The 16,034-nt window shown below is 35.6% G+C and overlaps 1 protein-coding gene across 1 annotated transcript in view; it reads left to right on the top strand.

The window, feature by feature from the left end:
- Positions 1–16,034, top strand: part of THEMIS (thymocyte selection associated) — a 186,072-nt gene that overhangs the window by 39,236 nt on the left and 130,802 nt on the right. The window contains exon 2 of the mRNA XM_040474585.1: positions 4,476–4,634. Within this exon, the coding sequence (XP_040330519.1) occupies positions 4,476–4,634 (159 nt within the window). The remainder of the gene's footprint in view (positions 1–4,475; positions 4,635–16,034) is intronic.

Raw genomic sequence — 16,034 nt, 5'->3', positions numbered from 1 at the left:
AATTACCCATCTATGCCTTGTCTGGTTAATCTCACATATGCTTGTACATTTGATATTAAATATGTCAAATGATATGCTGGTTAATCATTCTTTCTACTATATTCACAATAATTTATTGTCATTTTACAGTAAAGCTAAGTTATATATAATTTAATATTCACCAAGGATCTACTAAGTGTCAAAAACTGTGTTACTAGTTGTGTTTAATGTGAGGGTAGGTATAAATATAGTTAAGAGTTATCACTTCTCTAGGAACTCATGATAAATTCTAAAACATACATAATATCAGTGGGTAGAAGATAATATCCCAATAGCAGACTGTGATAATAATCGCATAAGGGCTGTGATAATAATCACATAAGGGCTATAATGGAGATACATGCAAACTGCTTTAGAGCACAGAGGAGAGAATAATTCTCACCTAGGTGTAAGAATCAAGAAAGACTTTGAAGAAGATGATGAATATGAGCTGAATCTTTAGGTTTTGTTGAATTTTGAAAGGCTGATGAGATAAAGGGGTGAGTGAGTGACCTGGTAGGGCAGGGGAAGGAATTAGGGAATGGAGAGAATGGGTACCTCTTGAGTAAAGGGAAAATAGCCTCTAAACAATGTAAGTTTCCTTCTCCCTGATTGCCACATGCTTTTAACTTTGTATACGAAATGGAAGAAAATCTATTGAACCAATTGTTTTGGCTATTCCAATGTGATCATAGCATTGCTTATATGGATTGTCAAATAAGGGATGAGCTCATAAAAGGATATTAATGTGTCATTTTTATTGAGCAAAGTAGCATTACAGAGAAGGTGATTTCAAAGGCACATGGCTCTTTCATTACAGCCTTCAGGGGCAATGTTTGATCACTGAAAATAGGCTGCTTTGTTCCAGCTTCCTCTGATGTTTGGCATTATCCTGAATACATATGCTCTGACTTGGAAAGAATCAGTCTATAAAGATTTAATAGATTTGAGATTTGCATATTCAAAATATATGTCATGGTTAAAATGAAATGAAAACTATTTTAATATCTACATCTGTATTATACATAAACACATAGTTCAGGCATATCTCAGCAAATTTTTAAAAGGCAATTACATATGTTATATGTGCTCATTCTGAGATTATGAAAGTTGGCTATTTTAAAAATTAACCATTTTACATTTTCACTGAGGAAAAATATATTTTAGGAGACATTATGTTGATGGTAATAGAGTACGGGAACCCTTCAAGTTTCAGGGATTTGTGATTTGCCATACGTTCTTGCTACCTTTCATGGACATAACTTTTTAGTGTTTTGTGTCAGCAACCACTTTCTTTATTAAAAATGAATTAACGGCATTCTTGGTTAGAGAAAATTGAAAGTCACAAATATTTAAAGGTAAATATAAAAGATTAGTATTTGCATGAAGCTCTTTTCCTCGTATGACTGAAAGAAGTGACTTTTTTTTTTTCAAAAGGAGAGATTCTTGGAAAGAGACCTGAAGAGTCAAAACCTTTTTGTGTGGTGACTAATACTCTTAGAATTTTCTCCTCGTAGAATTCTCTAGCTTCTAGTCCTGTGAATTGATATATAATCTCGCATAAATTCATCTTTTAATTTTGAATTCCAGTGGAACCTTTGAGAAGGCAGTCTGATATACATTACATCTACAATTAGACACTCATCGCATCGATATTAAGCCTAACGGACTTCAGCTCATGTTCTATTTCATGTGACAAAGAAAAATCTTACCATGTCACTTCCTGACTAAAAATCTTTCTTTTTCCCTGTCCCCATTTACAATGTCCTCCAGCTCAGTGTCACTGAATGCTTTTGTATGGCATGTCCTTCCCTTTCTGGTTAATTTGGAACAGTCTCAGAACAGAACTTTTTTTTATAGTTATACATTTGTGGCCTAGATCACAGCTTCCCAAACATTAATGTATTTATGTGTCATCTGGAGATCTTGTTAAAGATGCAGATTCTGATTCAGCAGTTCTGGGGTCAGGCCAAGAATCTAACAAGCTCCCAGGTGATACAGTAGACCACACTTTGGATAGCAAGCCCCTAGATACATATGACCTCTCATCAAATTGATATCAGATCCTGGACCCAGATAACTGAAAATTAAGATTCTCTGACTTTGAGGTTGCATTAGACTTTGACTTCTTTGTTTATTGGTAATTTCATAAAGATGCTGCATGATCTGGACTTCCTTTTCTTTTCTAGTCTTCTTTCTTACCCTTCCTTACTTTAGATTTGAGACATTAACAAACTACTTACAATTTCCAGAATGTATCAAACTCTTTCACATCTCAGTGCCTTTTCAAATACTGTCTCTCCAACATCTTCTGTTGTTTCCTTTAAAGCTCAGCTTAGCTGTTGTCTCCTCCAGGAATCCTTCCCTAATCGCTTTACCTTGTAATTGCTTAATTAAATGCTTCCAATATTCTCCCACAATGTGCTGTATTTTCTATGTTAAAACTTTCTGATAATATGTTGTAGTGTGTGCTTATTTGTCTGTTTGCTTCAAGGCAGTGCTTTTTGGGAGGAAGAGGTTATGCATTTTATCTCTGATACCTACCACTAATCACAATGCCTGACGCATAGTAGGTTTTCATTAAAGTTTACTGAATGAATGAGGAAGAGTGGTGGATGTGTTGTAGTTATGCAATAATATAATGCAACATTTTCTTTCATGAGGTTTGAATGGAGAGTAATACAAACTAAAGTCATAAAAAGGTAAGTACAGAATGAGAAATACTGAAGATATAACATGTTAGTATATGATTAAGTGCCAAATGTGGATCATAAAAAAATAGCTGTTCTGAGTTCATTGGAGGAAGATGCCACTATATATTTGGTATTATTTTTTTAAAATATTCCAATTGTTCCACAAAAGATTTGAGACAGCTAACAAACTATGTTTGGGAGTTAATGAACGTTGTGAACACATACATAGTAAGGGAATAGTATGAGAAAAAAGGGGAGTTATGAAAGTACATACTCAGGACTTGAGCAGATATACTAGCATATTTGCAAAAATGGTCCTCATTAAATACTGAACAGTAAGAATGGTGTGCTGGACTTGCATTTCCACTTTCTACCTTGGAGGCTGACTTCTGTGGCGGCATCAGCAGCTTCCTTGTCCTCTGGCTTCTGGCTGACTTTGGCCAAAGAAGGGTACCCTGGCAGAGGATCAGACGGAGGGAGAAGAGTGAGGTCAGGATATTTATTTTCTTGCGTTGCCCAGAACTGTCTGTGCCTCTGTGTAAATTGCCCCTTTGTTAAAATCTCCTTAAATTATTCTAATTCGCGTGTGCCCCCCTGCTCCCTGTTGACATTCTGTTACAGTGGCAGAGTTGTTTAATGCTAGATTGGAAGCCACTCTTAATAACTTTTAGGATAACCAATGATACTACAAAAATGTTTTCGGTGCCTGCTATATATCAGTAAGATTCTATGAGGACGGGATTCAATAAAGAAGAATTCAGAAAGCAAACCAACCAACCTGAAATCTTGTACTCATATTGTTCACATTTTAGTATGGTAAAGAGGATATAAATCATATTGGAGGTAGGGAAAAATTGATATGTTTAAATCCCCACAGTTCTGTAATTTTTTTTTACATCAGCCTTTCATTTACTGTTCAGGTGTAAAGTAATAATACCTCAGAGATGTAGTTTTCGAGTTGTTTCCCTTTTTACTTGGGGTAGATTATCCAGACATTTTTGCCTCTTCTCTTTCCTGTCGTTCATGTTCTGGTTATTTCACTGCTCGCTCTCCTTCCATCAGGAGATAAAAGGAAAATAAATGGATGGAAAGCTTAACTTTAGTATCTATGATAAAAGGTTTATTAGGAAAGAGACTGAAATTCTGACCTACAGTGAAGCTTTTCAGTTTATCTGGGCTGGTCTGCCCCCTATTGCCATTAAGATATCAAGAGATGTTTCCAGCTTGTCAAAAATCAAGAGATTAGATGGACAAAAAATCTTATATTCACAAGGATGAAGAGAAACAGGTTTAATAAGTAGATAGGATGCTGTTAATATAAGGCCCTGTTGTGCAGACCTTCTATCTTTGGATCTTGGATTGTAATACAACCTTGTTTGTAATACATACTTAGATCATTGTTGACTCACAGGAGCTTAATTCTGTGACCCAGCAAAAATAGATCATAAATCCCAGAGAGGGAAGACATGTTTGTAGTTTGACCTTGGAATGATGAGCTAAAGGTGCTGAGGAAACCATAAATCTAATTTACAATAATAACAAAAATAAGGTTGTTTATATTTTGCCCAGTGCATGAAGTGAAAATCTAATATTTTTCTTGGTACATGCTGTACATTTTGCCAAGCTTGATTAAATTCCTATTTAGTAAGTAGGTAGCTAGGAGAGGAACTGAATAAAAACACTTTAGATGAGGCTTTAGACTCTTGCTTTGTTCTTCCTTATTTCTTTTTTTTTAAAGCTGTTTCAACTCTTCCTTTTTTTTAGGTTCCATTTATGAAATGTTTGGAAATGAATGCTGTTTATCAACAGGAGAAGTAATTAAAATTATTGGTCTCAAAATTAAGAAGATCATAGCTGAAATTTGTGAGCACATTGAGGGTTGTGAACGTCCGCAACCATTTGAGCTGCCTATGAATTTTCCAGGTACAGTAAATTGCAATGATTTCATATTTGTAAAACTATTGTTAATAGATGAATACATCTATACAATTGAAAACAATACAAAGTGGTAGCTTTTGTTTTTTTTTCACTCTAGGGAAGTGGGTGAAAAAATTAGAATTATTTTTTTTTCCATACAGTGTTATATGAGTTTCAGATGTACAATATAGTGACTCAGCAGTTCCATACATTACTCAGGGCTCATCTTGATAAGTGTGCTCTTAATCCCCTTCTGTTTAATCCAGTCTCCCACCCACCTCCCCTATGGTAACCATCGGTTATTCTCTGTAATGAGTCTTTTTTTTTTTAATTTGTGTCTTTTTTCTTTGTTTCATTTGTTTTGTTTTTGAAATTCCATGTATGAGTGAAGTCATGGTATTTGTCTTTCTTTGACTTATTTCACTTAGCATTATACTCTCTAGATCCATCCATGTTGTTGCAAATGGTAAGATTTCATCCTTTATTAGGGCTGAAAATATTCATCCATAATATTATTCCATTATTCCAATATTCATAATAATGAATAATATTCTATTATATATGTAACTTACTCTAGATATATTTTATATTCCCATAATATCTTGGTCACCAATAACATGTACCTTATTGGATAGTCATTGATGATTTTCTTAAATTTTTTTTTCATTATTTTAGAGAAAGAGAGAGGAAGGGGCGAGGGGGAGAGAGAGAGAGAATCTTAAGCAGGCTCCATGCTTAGCATGGAGCTCGACTTGGGGCTCAGTCCTACATCCCTGGTATCATGATCTGAGCTGAAATCAAGAGTCGGATGCTCAACCAGCTAAGCCACCCAGGTGCCCCTGTTGATGATTTTCTTATTTGCCTTATTCTCTAGACCAGGGGTTGGCAAAAGTTTTTTTTTTTTTTATAAGAAAACAGATAGTAAATATTTTAGACTTTGCCACCAGATGGTCTCCCTCAAAACTATTGCACTCTGATCCTGTAACATGAAAGAAGCTATAGGTGATATATAAACCAATGGACATGCTGTGGTTCAATAAAAAAATATTTATAAAAACAGATGTCCAGCAGAGTTTGGCCTGTGAACTGTAGTTTGCTGAATGCTCCTCTAGACTAAAACTTCAGGACAGATAAAATATCACATATATGACTTTGTATATCTAGTACCAAGCACATTTCCAGTAGTTGTTTATTGAATGCATGCATGAATGAATAAATGATGAGCTGAGGAGAGAAATCTAGTAAACATTTGCAATATGATGTGATTCATGGTGTGATTGAAATATGCCTGGATTCCATGAGAGTCTTGATAAGGAACATCTAGCTCCTGTTAGCCATGTTTCAACATGGATTTTGAAGTCATTATATCTGAATTCTAGTTCTGCCACTTGTTAGCTGTACAACCTTGCCAAGTTATTTACCCTCCTCTCATGAAAAATGGGAATAACAATTCTATCTCCTAGTGTTTGAGGGAAGATTAAATTTTGAAATATATTTAAAGTGCTTAGAATGATACTTGTCATATAGCAAGGGCTATAAAAATGTGTCAGCTTTTATTACCATTATTATTACTATCATCAGTGAAGTTTTTCAGAGCATTTGAAAGAATATTATACTTGGGCTCTGATTTGAAAACTGAAAATAATCAGCCATATGGGGAGAAGATTCTTCCGCGTTCTCCAGTATCTTCTTCCTTTCAACTGAAATCTTACCCATCGTTCAGTTCTATTTACTCCTTCCTACCCCCATCCTTTATAACAATGGTCCTCTAACTTGGCTGCACATTGCAATCACCTAGGGAGATTTAAAATATTCTGATGCTCAGGCCACTTCCCTGAGATATTCTGATAGTCTGTAGTGAAGTCTGGTTACCAGAGTTTCCTAAAGCTACCAGGGTGATAATAATGAGCAGTTAAGGTTGCCAACCATTGCTTTATAAGAAGTTTTTCCTAAGTATTCTAATTGGATGTAATAATTTCCTTTTTGAATCACTTTACTCTTTCGTGCCTTAATCATTGCATTTATCACATTTTGAATGTAATTGAAATTATTTGTGTGCTTGTCTTATGAGAACCAACTGCTTCGTAGATTACAACATTGCTGACAACAGAATCTGAATCTCTTTCTTGGTATAATCCCCACAGTGTTTAGGAGAAGATGTATATAATAAATATTTAGTAAGTTATAGTGACTTTCTAGTAGAAAGATTGTTTCTTATTAGAGTAATGAAAACACCTAATTTTTGGGAATATATATATTTTATATATTATTATTTATTATATTTAAATGTAATATTTATGATAGGTAATTAGCTTACATGATTATAGAGATTGGCAAATCCAATATCTACAGAGCTGATTTCCCACAAAATCACTTACCTTTTGATTAAGAGTTTAATTTGGGGAGTTGCTATTTAGAATATCTTTTTGAGTTTTCAGTTTATATGATAGGCTTGCATCAACTGAGCAACAATTAAAAATATTTACCTACAGGGGCGCAGGGGTAGCTCAGTCAGTTAAGCATCAGACTTCAGCTCAGGTCATGATCTCATGGTTCATGGGTTCAAGCCCCACGTTGTGCCCATGTACTAACAGCTCGGAGCCTGCAACCTGCTTCAAATTGTGTCTCCCTCTCTTTTGCCCCTCCCCCACTCACTCTCTGTCTGTCTGTCTCTCTCAAAAATAAATGTTAAATTTTTTTTTAAGTTTCTAAAAAAATATTTATTTAAAAAACTAGCTTTAATGTAACAATCAGGGCTAAAATGGAAAGGTAAAGTGATTGGTGATGATATACTTTCTTTTAAAGAGGACTCCTAGCTGATGATGAAAGGGATCACAGATATAGGAGTATTTTTGGTATATCAGCTCTATGGAGAAAGAGAAATTAAGGCCACTAATATTTTTTAAATTAATTTCAATAGAAACATCTCTTTGTTTGTACTCTATTTAAAACTCAATTTAAACTCTCAGAAATTAAACTCAGAAAGTATTTTAATATATATTTTAAACATCCTTTCTTATTTGGCAATTTCCTAAATTTCCTTTTGTTATTGATTTCTAATTGCATTCTATTGTGGTCAGAAGACATACTTTCTGTGGTTTCAATCCTCTTAAATTTTTTGAGGCTTGTTTTATGGCTTAACACATGGCCTACCCTGGAGAAGGTTGCATGTGCACTTGAGAAGGAGTATTTTGCTGTTCAGTGGAGTGCTCTACAGATGACTGTTGGTCTGTAGTGCTGTTCAAGTCTTCTATTTCCTTAAGAATCTTCTGCCTAGATGTTTCTATTATTGAAAGTTCCAACTACTCTTGAAGTTTTCAACTATTACTGTCAACTTTTGCTTCATGTATTCTGGGGCTATGATGTTAGGTGTATATGTGCTTATAATTGTTATTCTTCTTGATGAAGTGACACTTATTATTATATAGTATTCTTCTTTGTCTCTAGTAAAATTTTTGTTCCAAAGTTTGTTTTTATCTGATGTTAATGTGGTTACTACAGTTCTCTTTTGGTTACTATTTATATGATCTATATTATATTCCTTAACTTTCAGACCATTTGTGTCTCTGAATTTAAAGTATGTTTCTTATGGGCAGCAAACAGTTAGATGATGTTTTTAATCTGTTCTGCCAATCTCTGCCTTTTAATTGGAATGTTAAATCCATTTATACTTAATGTAATTACTGATAAAGTAGGACTTACATCTACCATTTTGCTATTTGTTTTCCATATGTCTGAGGCTTTTTGTGTTTTTTGTTAAATAGATGTTTTCTAATGTAACTTTTTTTTAAGATTTTAGTTTTTTAAGTCACCTCTACACTTAATGTGGGGCTTGAACCCACAACCCTGAGATGAAGAGTCACACACTCTAGCAACTAAGCCAAACAGGCATCCCTTTAGTGCACCATTTTATCTCCCCCACCCTTTTTTTTTTAATTAAAACTCTATTTTATACAGGAGTTTTAGGTTCATAGCAAAACTGAGCAGAAAGTACAGAGATTTTTCATATGACAGCTGCCTCCAAATACGCATGGCTTCCCCAATATCAAAATACCATAAAATATTTTTGTGATTTATAGCTCATTTCTTTTTAATGCTGAATATTTCATTGTCTAGATGTGCCACAATTTATTTAGCTATTTACCTACTGAAGAACAACTTGGTTGTTTTTAGTTTTGGCAATTATAAATAAGGCTGCTATAACATTCATGCGGAGGTGATTGCATGGATAAGTTTTCAGCTTGTTTGGTTAAGTACCTAGAAACATAATTGCTGGACCATATGGTAAGAATATATTTAGTTTAAAAAAAAAACCTGCCAACTGTCTTCTGAAATGGCTATACCATCTTGCATTTCCACCAGCAGTGAATGGGAGTTTCTGGTGTTGCACATCCTCATCAGTATTTTGTGTGGTCAATGTTTTGAATTTTGGCTATTCTGGTGTGTGTGTGTGTGTGTGTGTGTGTGTGTGTGTGTGTGTGTGTGTGTATACCTTTGATATCTCATCATTGTTTTAATTCTCAATTCCTTAATGACATATGATGTGGAGCATCTTTTCACATGCTTATTTGCCATCTGTATATATTCTTGTGTGAAATGTCTGTTCAGAGTTTTGCCCACTTTTTAAATCAGGCTTTTTGTTTCCTTATTGTTGAGTTTTAAGAGTTTTTGGATACAAGTCCTTTTTCAGATATTTTCTTCCATTTTGTGGCTTGTCTTCTCATTCTTTTGGCAGCATCAATTACAGAGAAGAACTGTTTTTAAAAAAAACAGGAGCCTGGCTTGCTAGTTATTTCTTTGCTAGATTGTCTTTGGTGTCATAACTAAAAAGTCATCATCAAATTCAAGGTCACCTAGATTTTCTCAAAGTTTTGTTTTTTTTAAAAATTTTTCAAAGTTCATTTATTTTGAGAGAGAGAGACAGAGACAGAGAGAGAGAGAGCAGGGGAAGGGCAGAGAGACAGCGAGAGGGAGAGAATCCCAAGCAGGTTCCACACTGTCAGTACAGAGCCTGATGCTGGGCTCATACCCATGAACCATGAGATCATGACCTGAGCTGATATCAAGAGTCAAATGCTTAACCAATTGATCCACCCAGGTGCCCTGATTTCCTCAAAGTTTTATAGATTTGCATTTTACGTTTAGGTTTATGATCCATGTTGAATTTTTTTGTGTGTGAATGGTGTAAGATCTGTGTCCAGATTTTTTTTTTCCATTGGGATGTCCAGTTGTTCCAGCACCATTTAACAAAAAACATTTCTTTACTGCATTGTACTGCTTTTACTCCTTTGTCAAGCATTGTTTGAGTGTATTTATTTTATTTTACTTATTTAATTTAATTTTATATTTATTGTTTAATGTTTATTTATTTTTGAGAGAGAGAGGGAGAGAGAGAGAGAGAGAGAGAGAGAGAGAGAGGAGAGAGAGAGAGAATGAACAGGGGAGGGGCAGGGAGAAATAGGGAGACAGAGAATATCAAGAAGGCTCTGTGTTGACAGCGCAGACACAGGGCTCAAACTCACAAACTGTGAGATCATGACCTGAACTGGAGTCAATAGACAGATGCTTAACCAACTGAGCCACCCTGGGGCCTCTAACTGTTTTGTTTTTTTTTTTAATGTTTATTTATTTTTGAGACAGAGAGAGATGGAGCATGAGCAGGGGAGGGGCAGAGAAAGAGGGAGACACAGAATCTGAAACAGGCTCCAGGCTCTGAGCTGTCAGCACAGAGCCCGACGCGGGGCTCGAACCCACGAACCGTGAGATCATGACCTGAGCCGAAGTCGGACGCTTAACCGACCGAGCCACCCAGGCGCCCCTAACTGTTTTTATTTTAAAATCCACTTGTTCATTACTAGTATATAAGAAAGTGATTGGTTTTTGCATATTAACTTGTTATCCTACAATCTTGCTATACTCAGTTATTAATTTGGTCTTTTCTTTCAGATTTTATATATAGACAATCATATTATCTGTGAACATCGTTTTTTTTGTTCTTCCCAATCAATACACCTTTTATTTCCTTCCCTTGTCTTATTGCATTAGCTAGGACTTCTGGTACAATGTTGAAAAGGAGTGGAGAGAAGGGACATCCTAGCCTTGTTCCTGATCTTAGTGGGAAAGCTAGTTTCTTAAGTATTATGTTAGCAGTAGGTTTGGGCTTTTTTTAGATTTTCTTTATTGAGTTGAGGGAGTTTTGCTCCATTTCTAATTTACTTAGAGTTTTTGTTGTTGTTGTTGTTTTTTCTTTTTACATTGAATGGATGTTGGCTTTTGTCACTTTCTTTTGGCATCTATTGATATGATCATATGATATTCTTCTTAGCCTAATAATGTAATGGATTACATTAATTGTCTCTCAGCTGTTGAACCATCTTTGCATAAAAGGATAAATCCCACTTGATTGTGGTGTATAATTCTTTTTATAAATTGTTGGGTTTGATTTTCTAATATTTTGTTGAAGATTTTGCATCTATATTTATGAGAAATATTGATATGTAGTTTTTTTCTTATATCTTCTCCCGGTTTTGATACTAGAGTAGTGCTGGTTTCAAAGAATGAAGTAGGGAGTATTCCCTTTACTTCTGTCTTCTAAAGATGTTGTGAAGAATTGTTATGACTTCTTTCTTTAAATGTTTGGTAGAATTCACCATTGAACCTGTTTAGTCCTGGTGCTTTCTGTTTGGGGAGGTTATTAATTATTGATTCACTTTCACTAATAGACATAGGCCATTTAAATTGTCTGTTTCTTCTTGTGTGAGTTTTGGTTGATTGTGTCTTTCAAGGAATTGGTCCATTTCATGTAGGTTATCAAATTTGGGGCATGGAGTTGTTGATCATAATATTATTTTATTATCCTTTTAATGTCCATGATGTCTTCTCTTTCATTTCTGACTTTAGTAATTTGTATCTTTTCTTTCTTTCTTTTTTTAACCTGGCTAGAGACTTATCTATTTTATTGACATTTCCAAAGAAAAAGCTTGTATTTTTGTTGATTTTTTTCCTATTGATTTCTTCTTTTCCATCTTAATTGATTTTTCCTATAACTTTTATTATTTCTTTTCTCCTGCTTAATTGGGTTTAATTTGTTTTTCTTTCTTCCAGTTTTCTAAGGTGGAAGCTTAGAGACTGATTTTTAGATCTTTCCTCTTTTCTAGTATATTCATTTAATTCAGTCTTCCTCTAAGCAGTACTTTCACTTCATGTCAAAGTTGGTAAGTTGTTATTTTCATTTTTATTTAGTTAAAAATATTTTAAAATTTCTCTTGAGAATTGTTTTCTTTGACTCCAAGTGTTATTTTAAAAAAAAATTTTTTTTAACGTTTATTTATTTTTGAGACAGAGAGAGACAGAGCATGAACAGGGGAGGGGCAGAGAGCGAGAGAGACACAGAATCTGAAACAGGCTCCAGGCTCTGAGCTGTCAGCACAGAGCCCGACGTGGGGCTCGAACTCACGGACCCTGAGATCATGACCTGAGCTGAAGTTGGACGCTTAACCGACTGAGCCACCCAGGCGCCCCCTGCCAAGTGTTATTTATTACGGGGGTGGGCATAGTTATCTTTCTGTTATTGATTCTATTTTAATCCACTTTGGTTTCAAAGCATCTATTGTATGATTCTATTTTTAGAAATTTGTCAAGATGTTTTATTGCCCAGAATGTGGTCTATATTTGTGAATGTTTCATGTGAGATGGAAAGGAATGTGTAATTTGCTGTTGGATAAGTGCCTATAGATGACAGTTGTATCCACTGATTGATGGTGCTGTTGAGCTCAACTGTGTCCTTACTTTTTTCTACCTGTTGGATTTATCCATTTCTAATATAAGGGTGTTAAAGTTGCCAACTATGAATTAGATTAATCTATTTTTGCATGTAGTTTTCCTAGTTTTTGCTTCACATATTTTGACACTTTTTTTGCACAGGCATATACACATTAAGGATTGTTATGTCTTCTTGGAGTAGTGACTTTTTATCATTATATAATGCCCCTCTTTATTCCTGATAACTTTTCTTGCTCTGAAGTCTGCTCTGTCTGAAATTAATATAGGTACTCCAGCTTTCTTTGGATTAGTGTTACCATGGTATATCTTTGTCTCTTTACTTTTTTTTTTATATATGAAATTTATTGTCAAATTGGTTTCCATACAACACCCAGTGCTCATCCCAAAAGATGCCCTCCTCAATACCCATCACCCACCCTCTCCTCCCTCCCACCCCCCATCAACCCTTAGTTTGTTCTCAGTTCTCAACAGTCTCTTATGCTTTGGCTCTCTCCCACTCTAACCTCTTTTTTTTTTTTTCCCTTCCCCTCCCCCATGGGTTCCTGTTAAGTTTCTCAGGATCCACCTAAGAGTGAAACCATATGGTATCTGTCTTTCTCTGTATGGCTTATTTCACTTAGCATCACACTCTCCAGTTCCATCCACGTTGCTACAAAAGGCCATATTTCATTTTTTCTCATTGACACGTAGTACTCCATTGTGTATATAAACCACAATTTCTTTATCCATTCATCAGTTGATGGACATTTAGGCTCTTTCCATAATTTGGCTATTGTTGAGAGTGCTGCCATGAACATTGGGGTACAAGTGCCCCTATGCATCAGTACTCCTGTATCCCCTGGATAAATTCCTAGCAGTGCTATTGCTGGGTCATAGGGTAGGTCTATTTTTAATTTTCTGAGGAAACTCCACACTGCTTTCCAGAGCGACTGCACCAATTTGCATTCCCACCAACTGTGCAAGAGGGTTCCCGTTTCTCCACATCCTCGCCAGCATCTATAGTCTCGTGATTTGTTCATTTTGGCCACTCTGACTGGCGTGAGGTGATACCTGAGTGTGGTTTTGATTTGTATTTCCCTGATAAGGAGCGACGCTGAACATCTTTTCATGTGCCTGTTGGCCATCCGGATGTCTTCTTTAGAGAAGTGTCTATTCATGTTTTCTGCCCATTTCTTCACTGGGTTATTTGCTTTTCGGGTGTGGAGTTTGGTGAGCTCTTTATAGATTTTGGATACTAGCCCTTTGTCTTATATGTCATTTGCAAATATCTTTTCCCATTCCGTTGGTTGCCTTTTAGTTTTGTTGGTTGTTTCCTTTGCTGTGCAGAAGCTTTTTATCTTCATAAGGTCCCAGTAATTCACTTTTGCTTTTAATTCCCTTGCCTTTGGGGATGTGTCGAGTAAGAGATTGCTACGGCTGAGGTCAGAGAGGTCTTTTCCTGCTTTCTCCTCTAAGGTTTTGATGGTTTCCTGTCTCACATTCAGGTCCTTTATCCATTTGGAGTTTATTTTTGTGAATGGTGTGAGAAAGTGGTCTAGTTTCAACCTTCTGCATGTTGCTGTCCAGTTCTCCCAGCACCATTTGTGAAAGAGACTGTCTTGTTTCCATTGGATGTTCTTTCCTGCTTTGTCAAAGATGAGTTGGCCATACGTTTGTGGGTCTAGTTCTGGGGTTTCTATTCTATTCCATTGGTCTATGTGTCTGTTTTTGTGCCAATACCATGCTGTCTTGATGATGACAGCTTTGTAGTAGAGGCTAAAGTCTGGGATTGTGATGCTTCCCGCTTTGGTCTTCTTCTTCAAAATTACTTTGGCTATTCGGGGTCTTTTGTGGTTGCATATGAATTTTAGGATTTCTTGTTCTAGTTTCGAGAAGAATGCTGGTGCAATTTTGATTGGGATTGCATTGAATGTGTAGATAGCTTTGGGTAGTATTGACATTTTGACAATATTTATTCTTCCAATCCATGAGCAGGGAATGTCTTTCCATTTCTTTAAATCTTCTTCAATTACCTTCATAAGCTTTCTATAGTTTTCAGCATACAGATCCTTTACATCTTTGGTTAGATTTATTCCTAGGTATTTTATGCTTCTTGGTGCAATTGTGAATGGGATCAGTTTCTTTATTTGTCTTTCTGTTGCTTCATTGTTAGTGTATAAGAATGCAACTGATTTCTGTACATTGATTTTGTATCCTGCAACTTTGCTGAATTCATGTATCAGTTCTAGCAGACTTTTGGTGGAGTCTATCGGATTTTCCATGTATAATATCTTTACTTTGATCTATATGTGTCTTTATATTTAAAATGGATTTCTTTTTTTTTAATTTTTTTTAATGTTTATTCATTTTTTGAGAGAGAGAGAGAGAGACAGAGCACAAGTTGGGGAGGAGCAGAGAGAGGGAGACACAGAATCTGAAGCAGGCTCCAGGCTCTGAGTTGTCAGCACAGAGTGCAATGCGGGGCTTGAACTCATGAACCATGAGATCATGACCTGGCCGAAATCAGACACTCAACCGACTGAGCCACCCAGGTGCCCCCAAAATGGATTTCATATAGAAAATATATAGTTGGGTCTTGTCATTTGATTGACTCTGATAATCTCTGTCTCTTAGTTGATGTATTTAGACCATTGACATTAAAAATGATTATTGGTATCCAGGTGACCCTTGAACAATGTAGAGGTTAGGAGCAAAATTCCCCCACACAGCTGAAAATCTGCATATAACTTTTGGCTCCCCCAGAACTTAACTACTAATAGCCTACAGTTGGCTGGAACCCTTACCAAGAACATAGTTTACTAACACATATTTTGTAGGTTATATGTATTATATACTGTATTCTTACAGTAAAGTAAGCTAGACAAAATAAATTGCTATTAAGAAAATCACAAGGAAAATAATGTATATTTTAGTACTGTACTTAAAAAAAAAATCTGTGTATAAATGGACCTGCACATTTCAAACCCATATTGTTCAAGGGTCAACTATAGTTGCATTAATGTCTACAGTATTTGTTACTGTTTTCTTTTTGTTGCCTTTGTTCTTTTTTCCTATTTTTGTCTTCCATATATTCTCTGCTTTATGTGGTTTAATTGAGCATTTTGTATGATTCCATTTTCTCTCCTTTCTTAGCATATCCATTATACTTATTATACTTAAAACTTTTATTAGTGTTTGCTGTATGATTTGCAATATAAATTTACAACTAATCCAAGTCTACTTTCAAATAACACCATATTCCTTCACATGTAGTGTAAATACTTTATCATAACAAAATATTCCTAATTCATTCCTCTCGTCCCTCGTATCATTGCTGTGATTCATTTCACTTATTTTTTTTTTAATTTTTTTTTCAACATTTATTTATTTTTGGGACAGAGAGAGACAGAGCATGAACGGGCGAGGGGCAGAGAGAGAGGGAGACACAGAATCGGAAACAGGCTCCAGGCTCTGAGCCATCAGCCCAGAGCCCGACGCGGGGCTCGAACTCACGGACCGCGAGATCGTGACCTGGTTGAAGTCGGACGCTTAACCGACTGCGCCACCCAGGCGCCCCTCATTTCACTTATACATAAGCATACATAAGCATATACTTATACCTAAGCATACATAATTAAATACACT

Source organism: Herpailurus yagouaroundi, unplaced genomic scaffold (assembly GCF_014898765.1).
Source record: "Herpailurus yagouaroundi ecotype Mexico unplaced genomic scaffold, PumYag 139, whole genome shotgun sequence".
NCBI classification, from domain to species: domain Eukaryota; kingdom Metazoa; phylum Chordata; class Mammalia; order Carnivora; family Felidae; genus Herpailurus; species Herpailurus yagouaroundi.
Note: the sequence above shows the minus strand (reverse complement) of the source record. Positions and strands in the feature narration are given on the sequence as shown.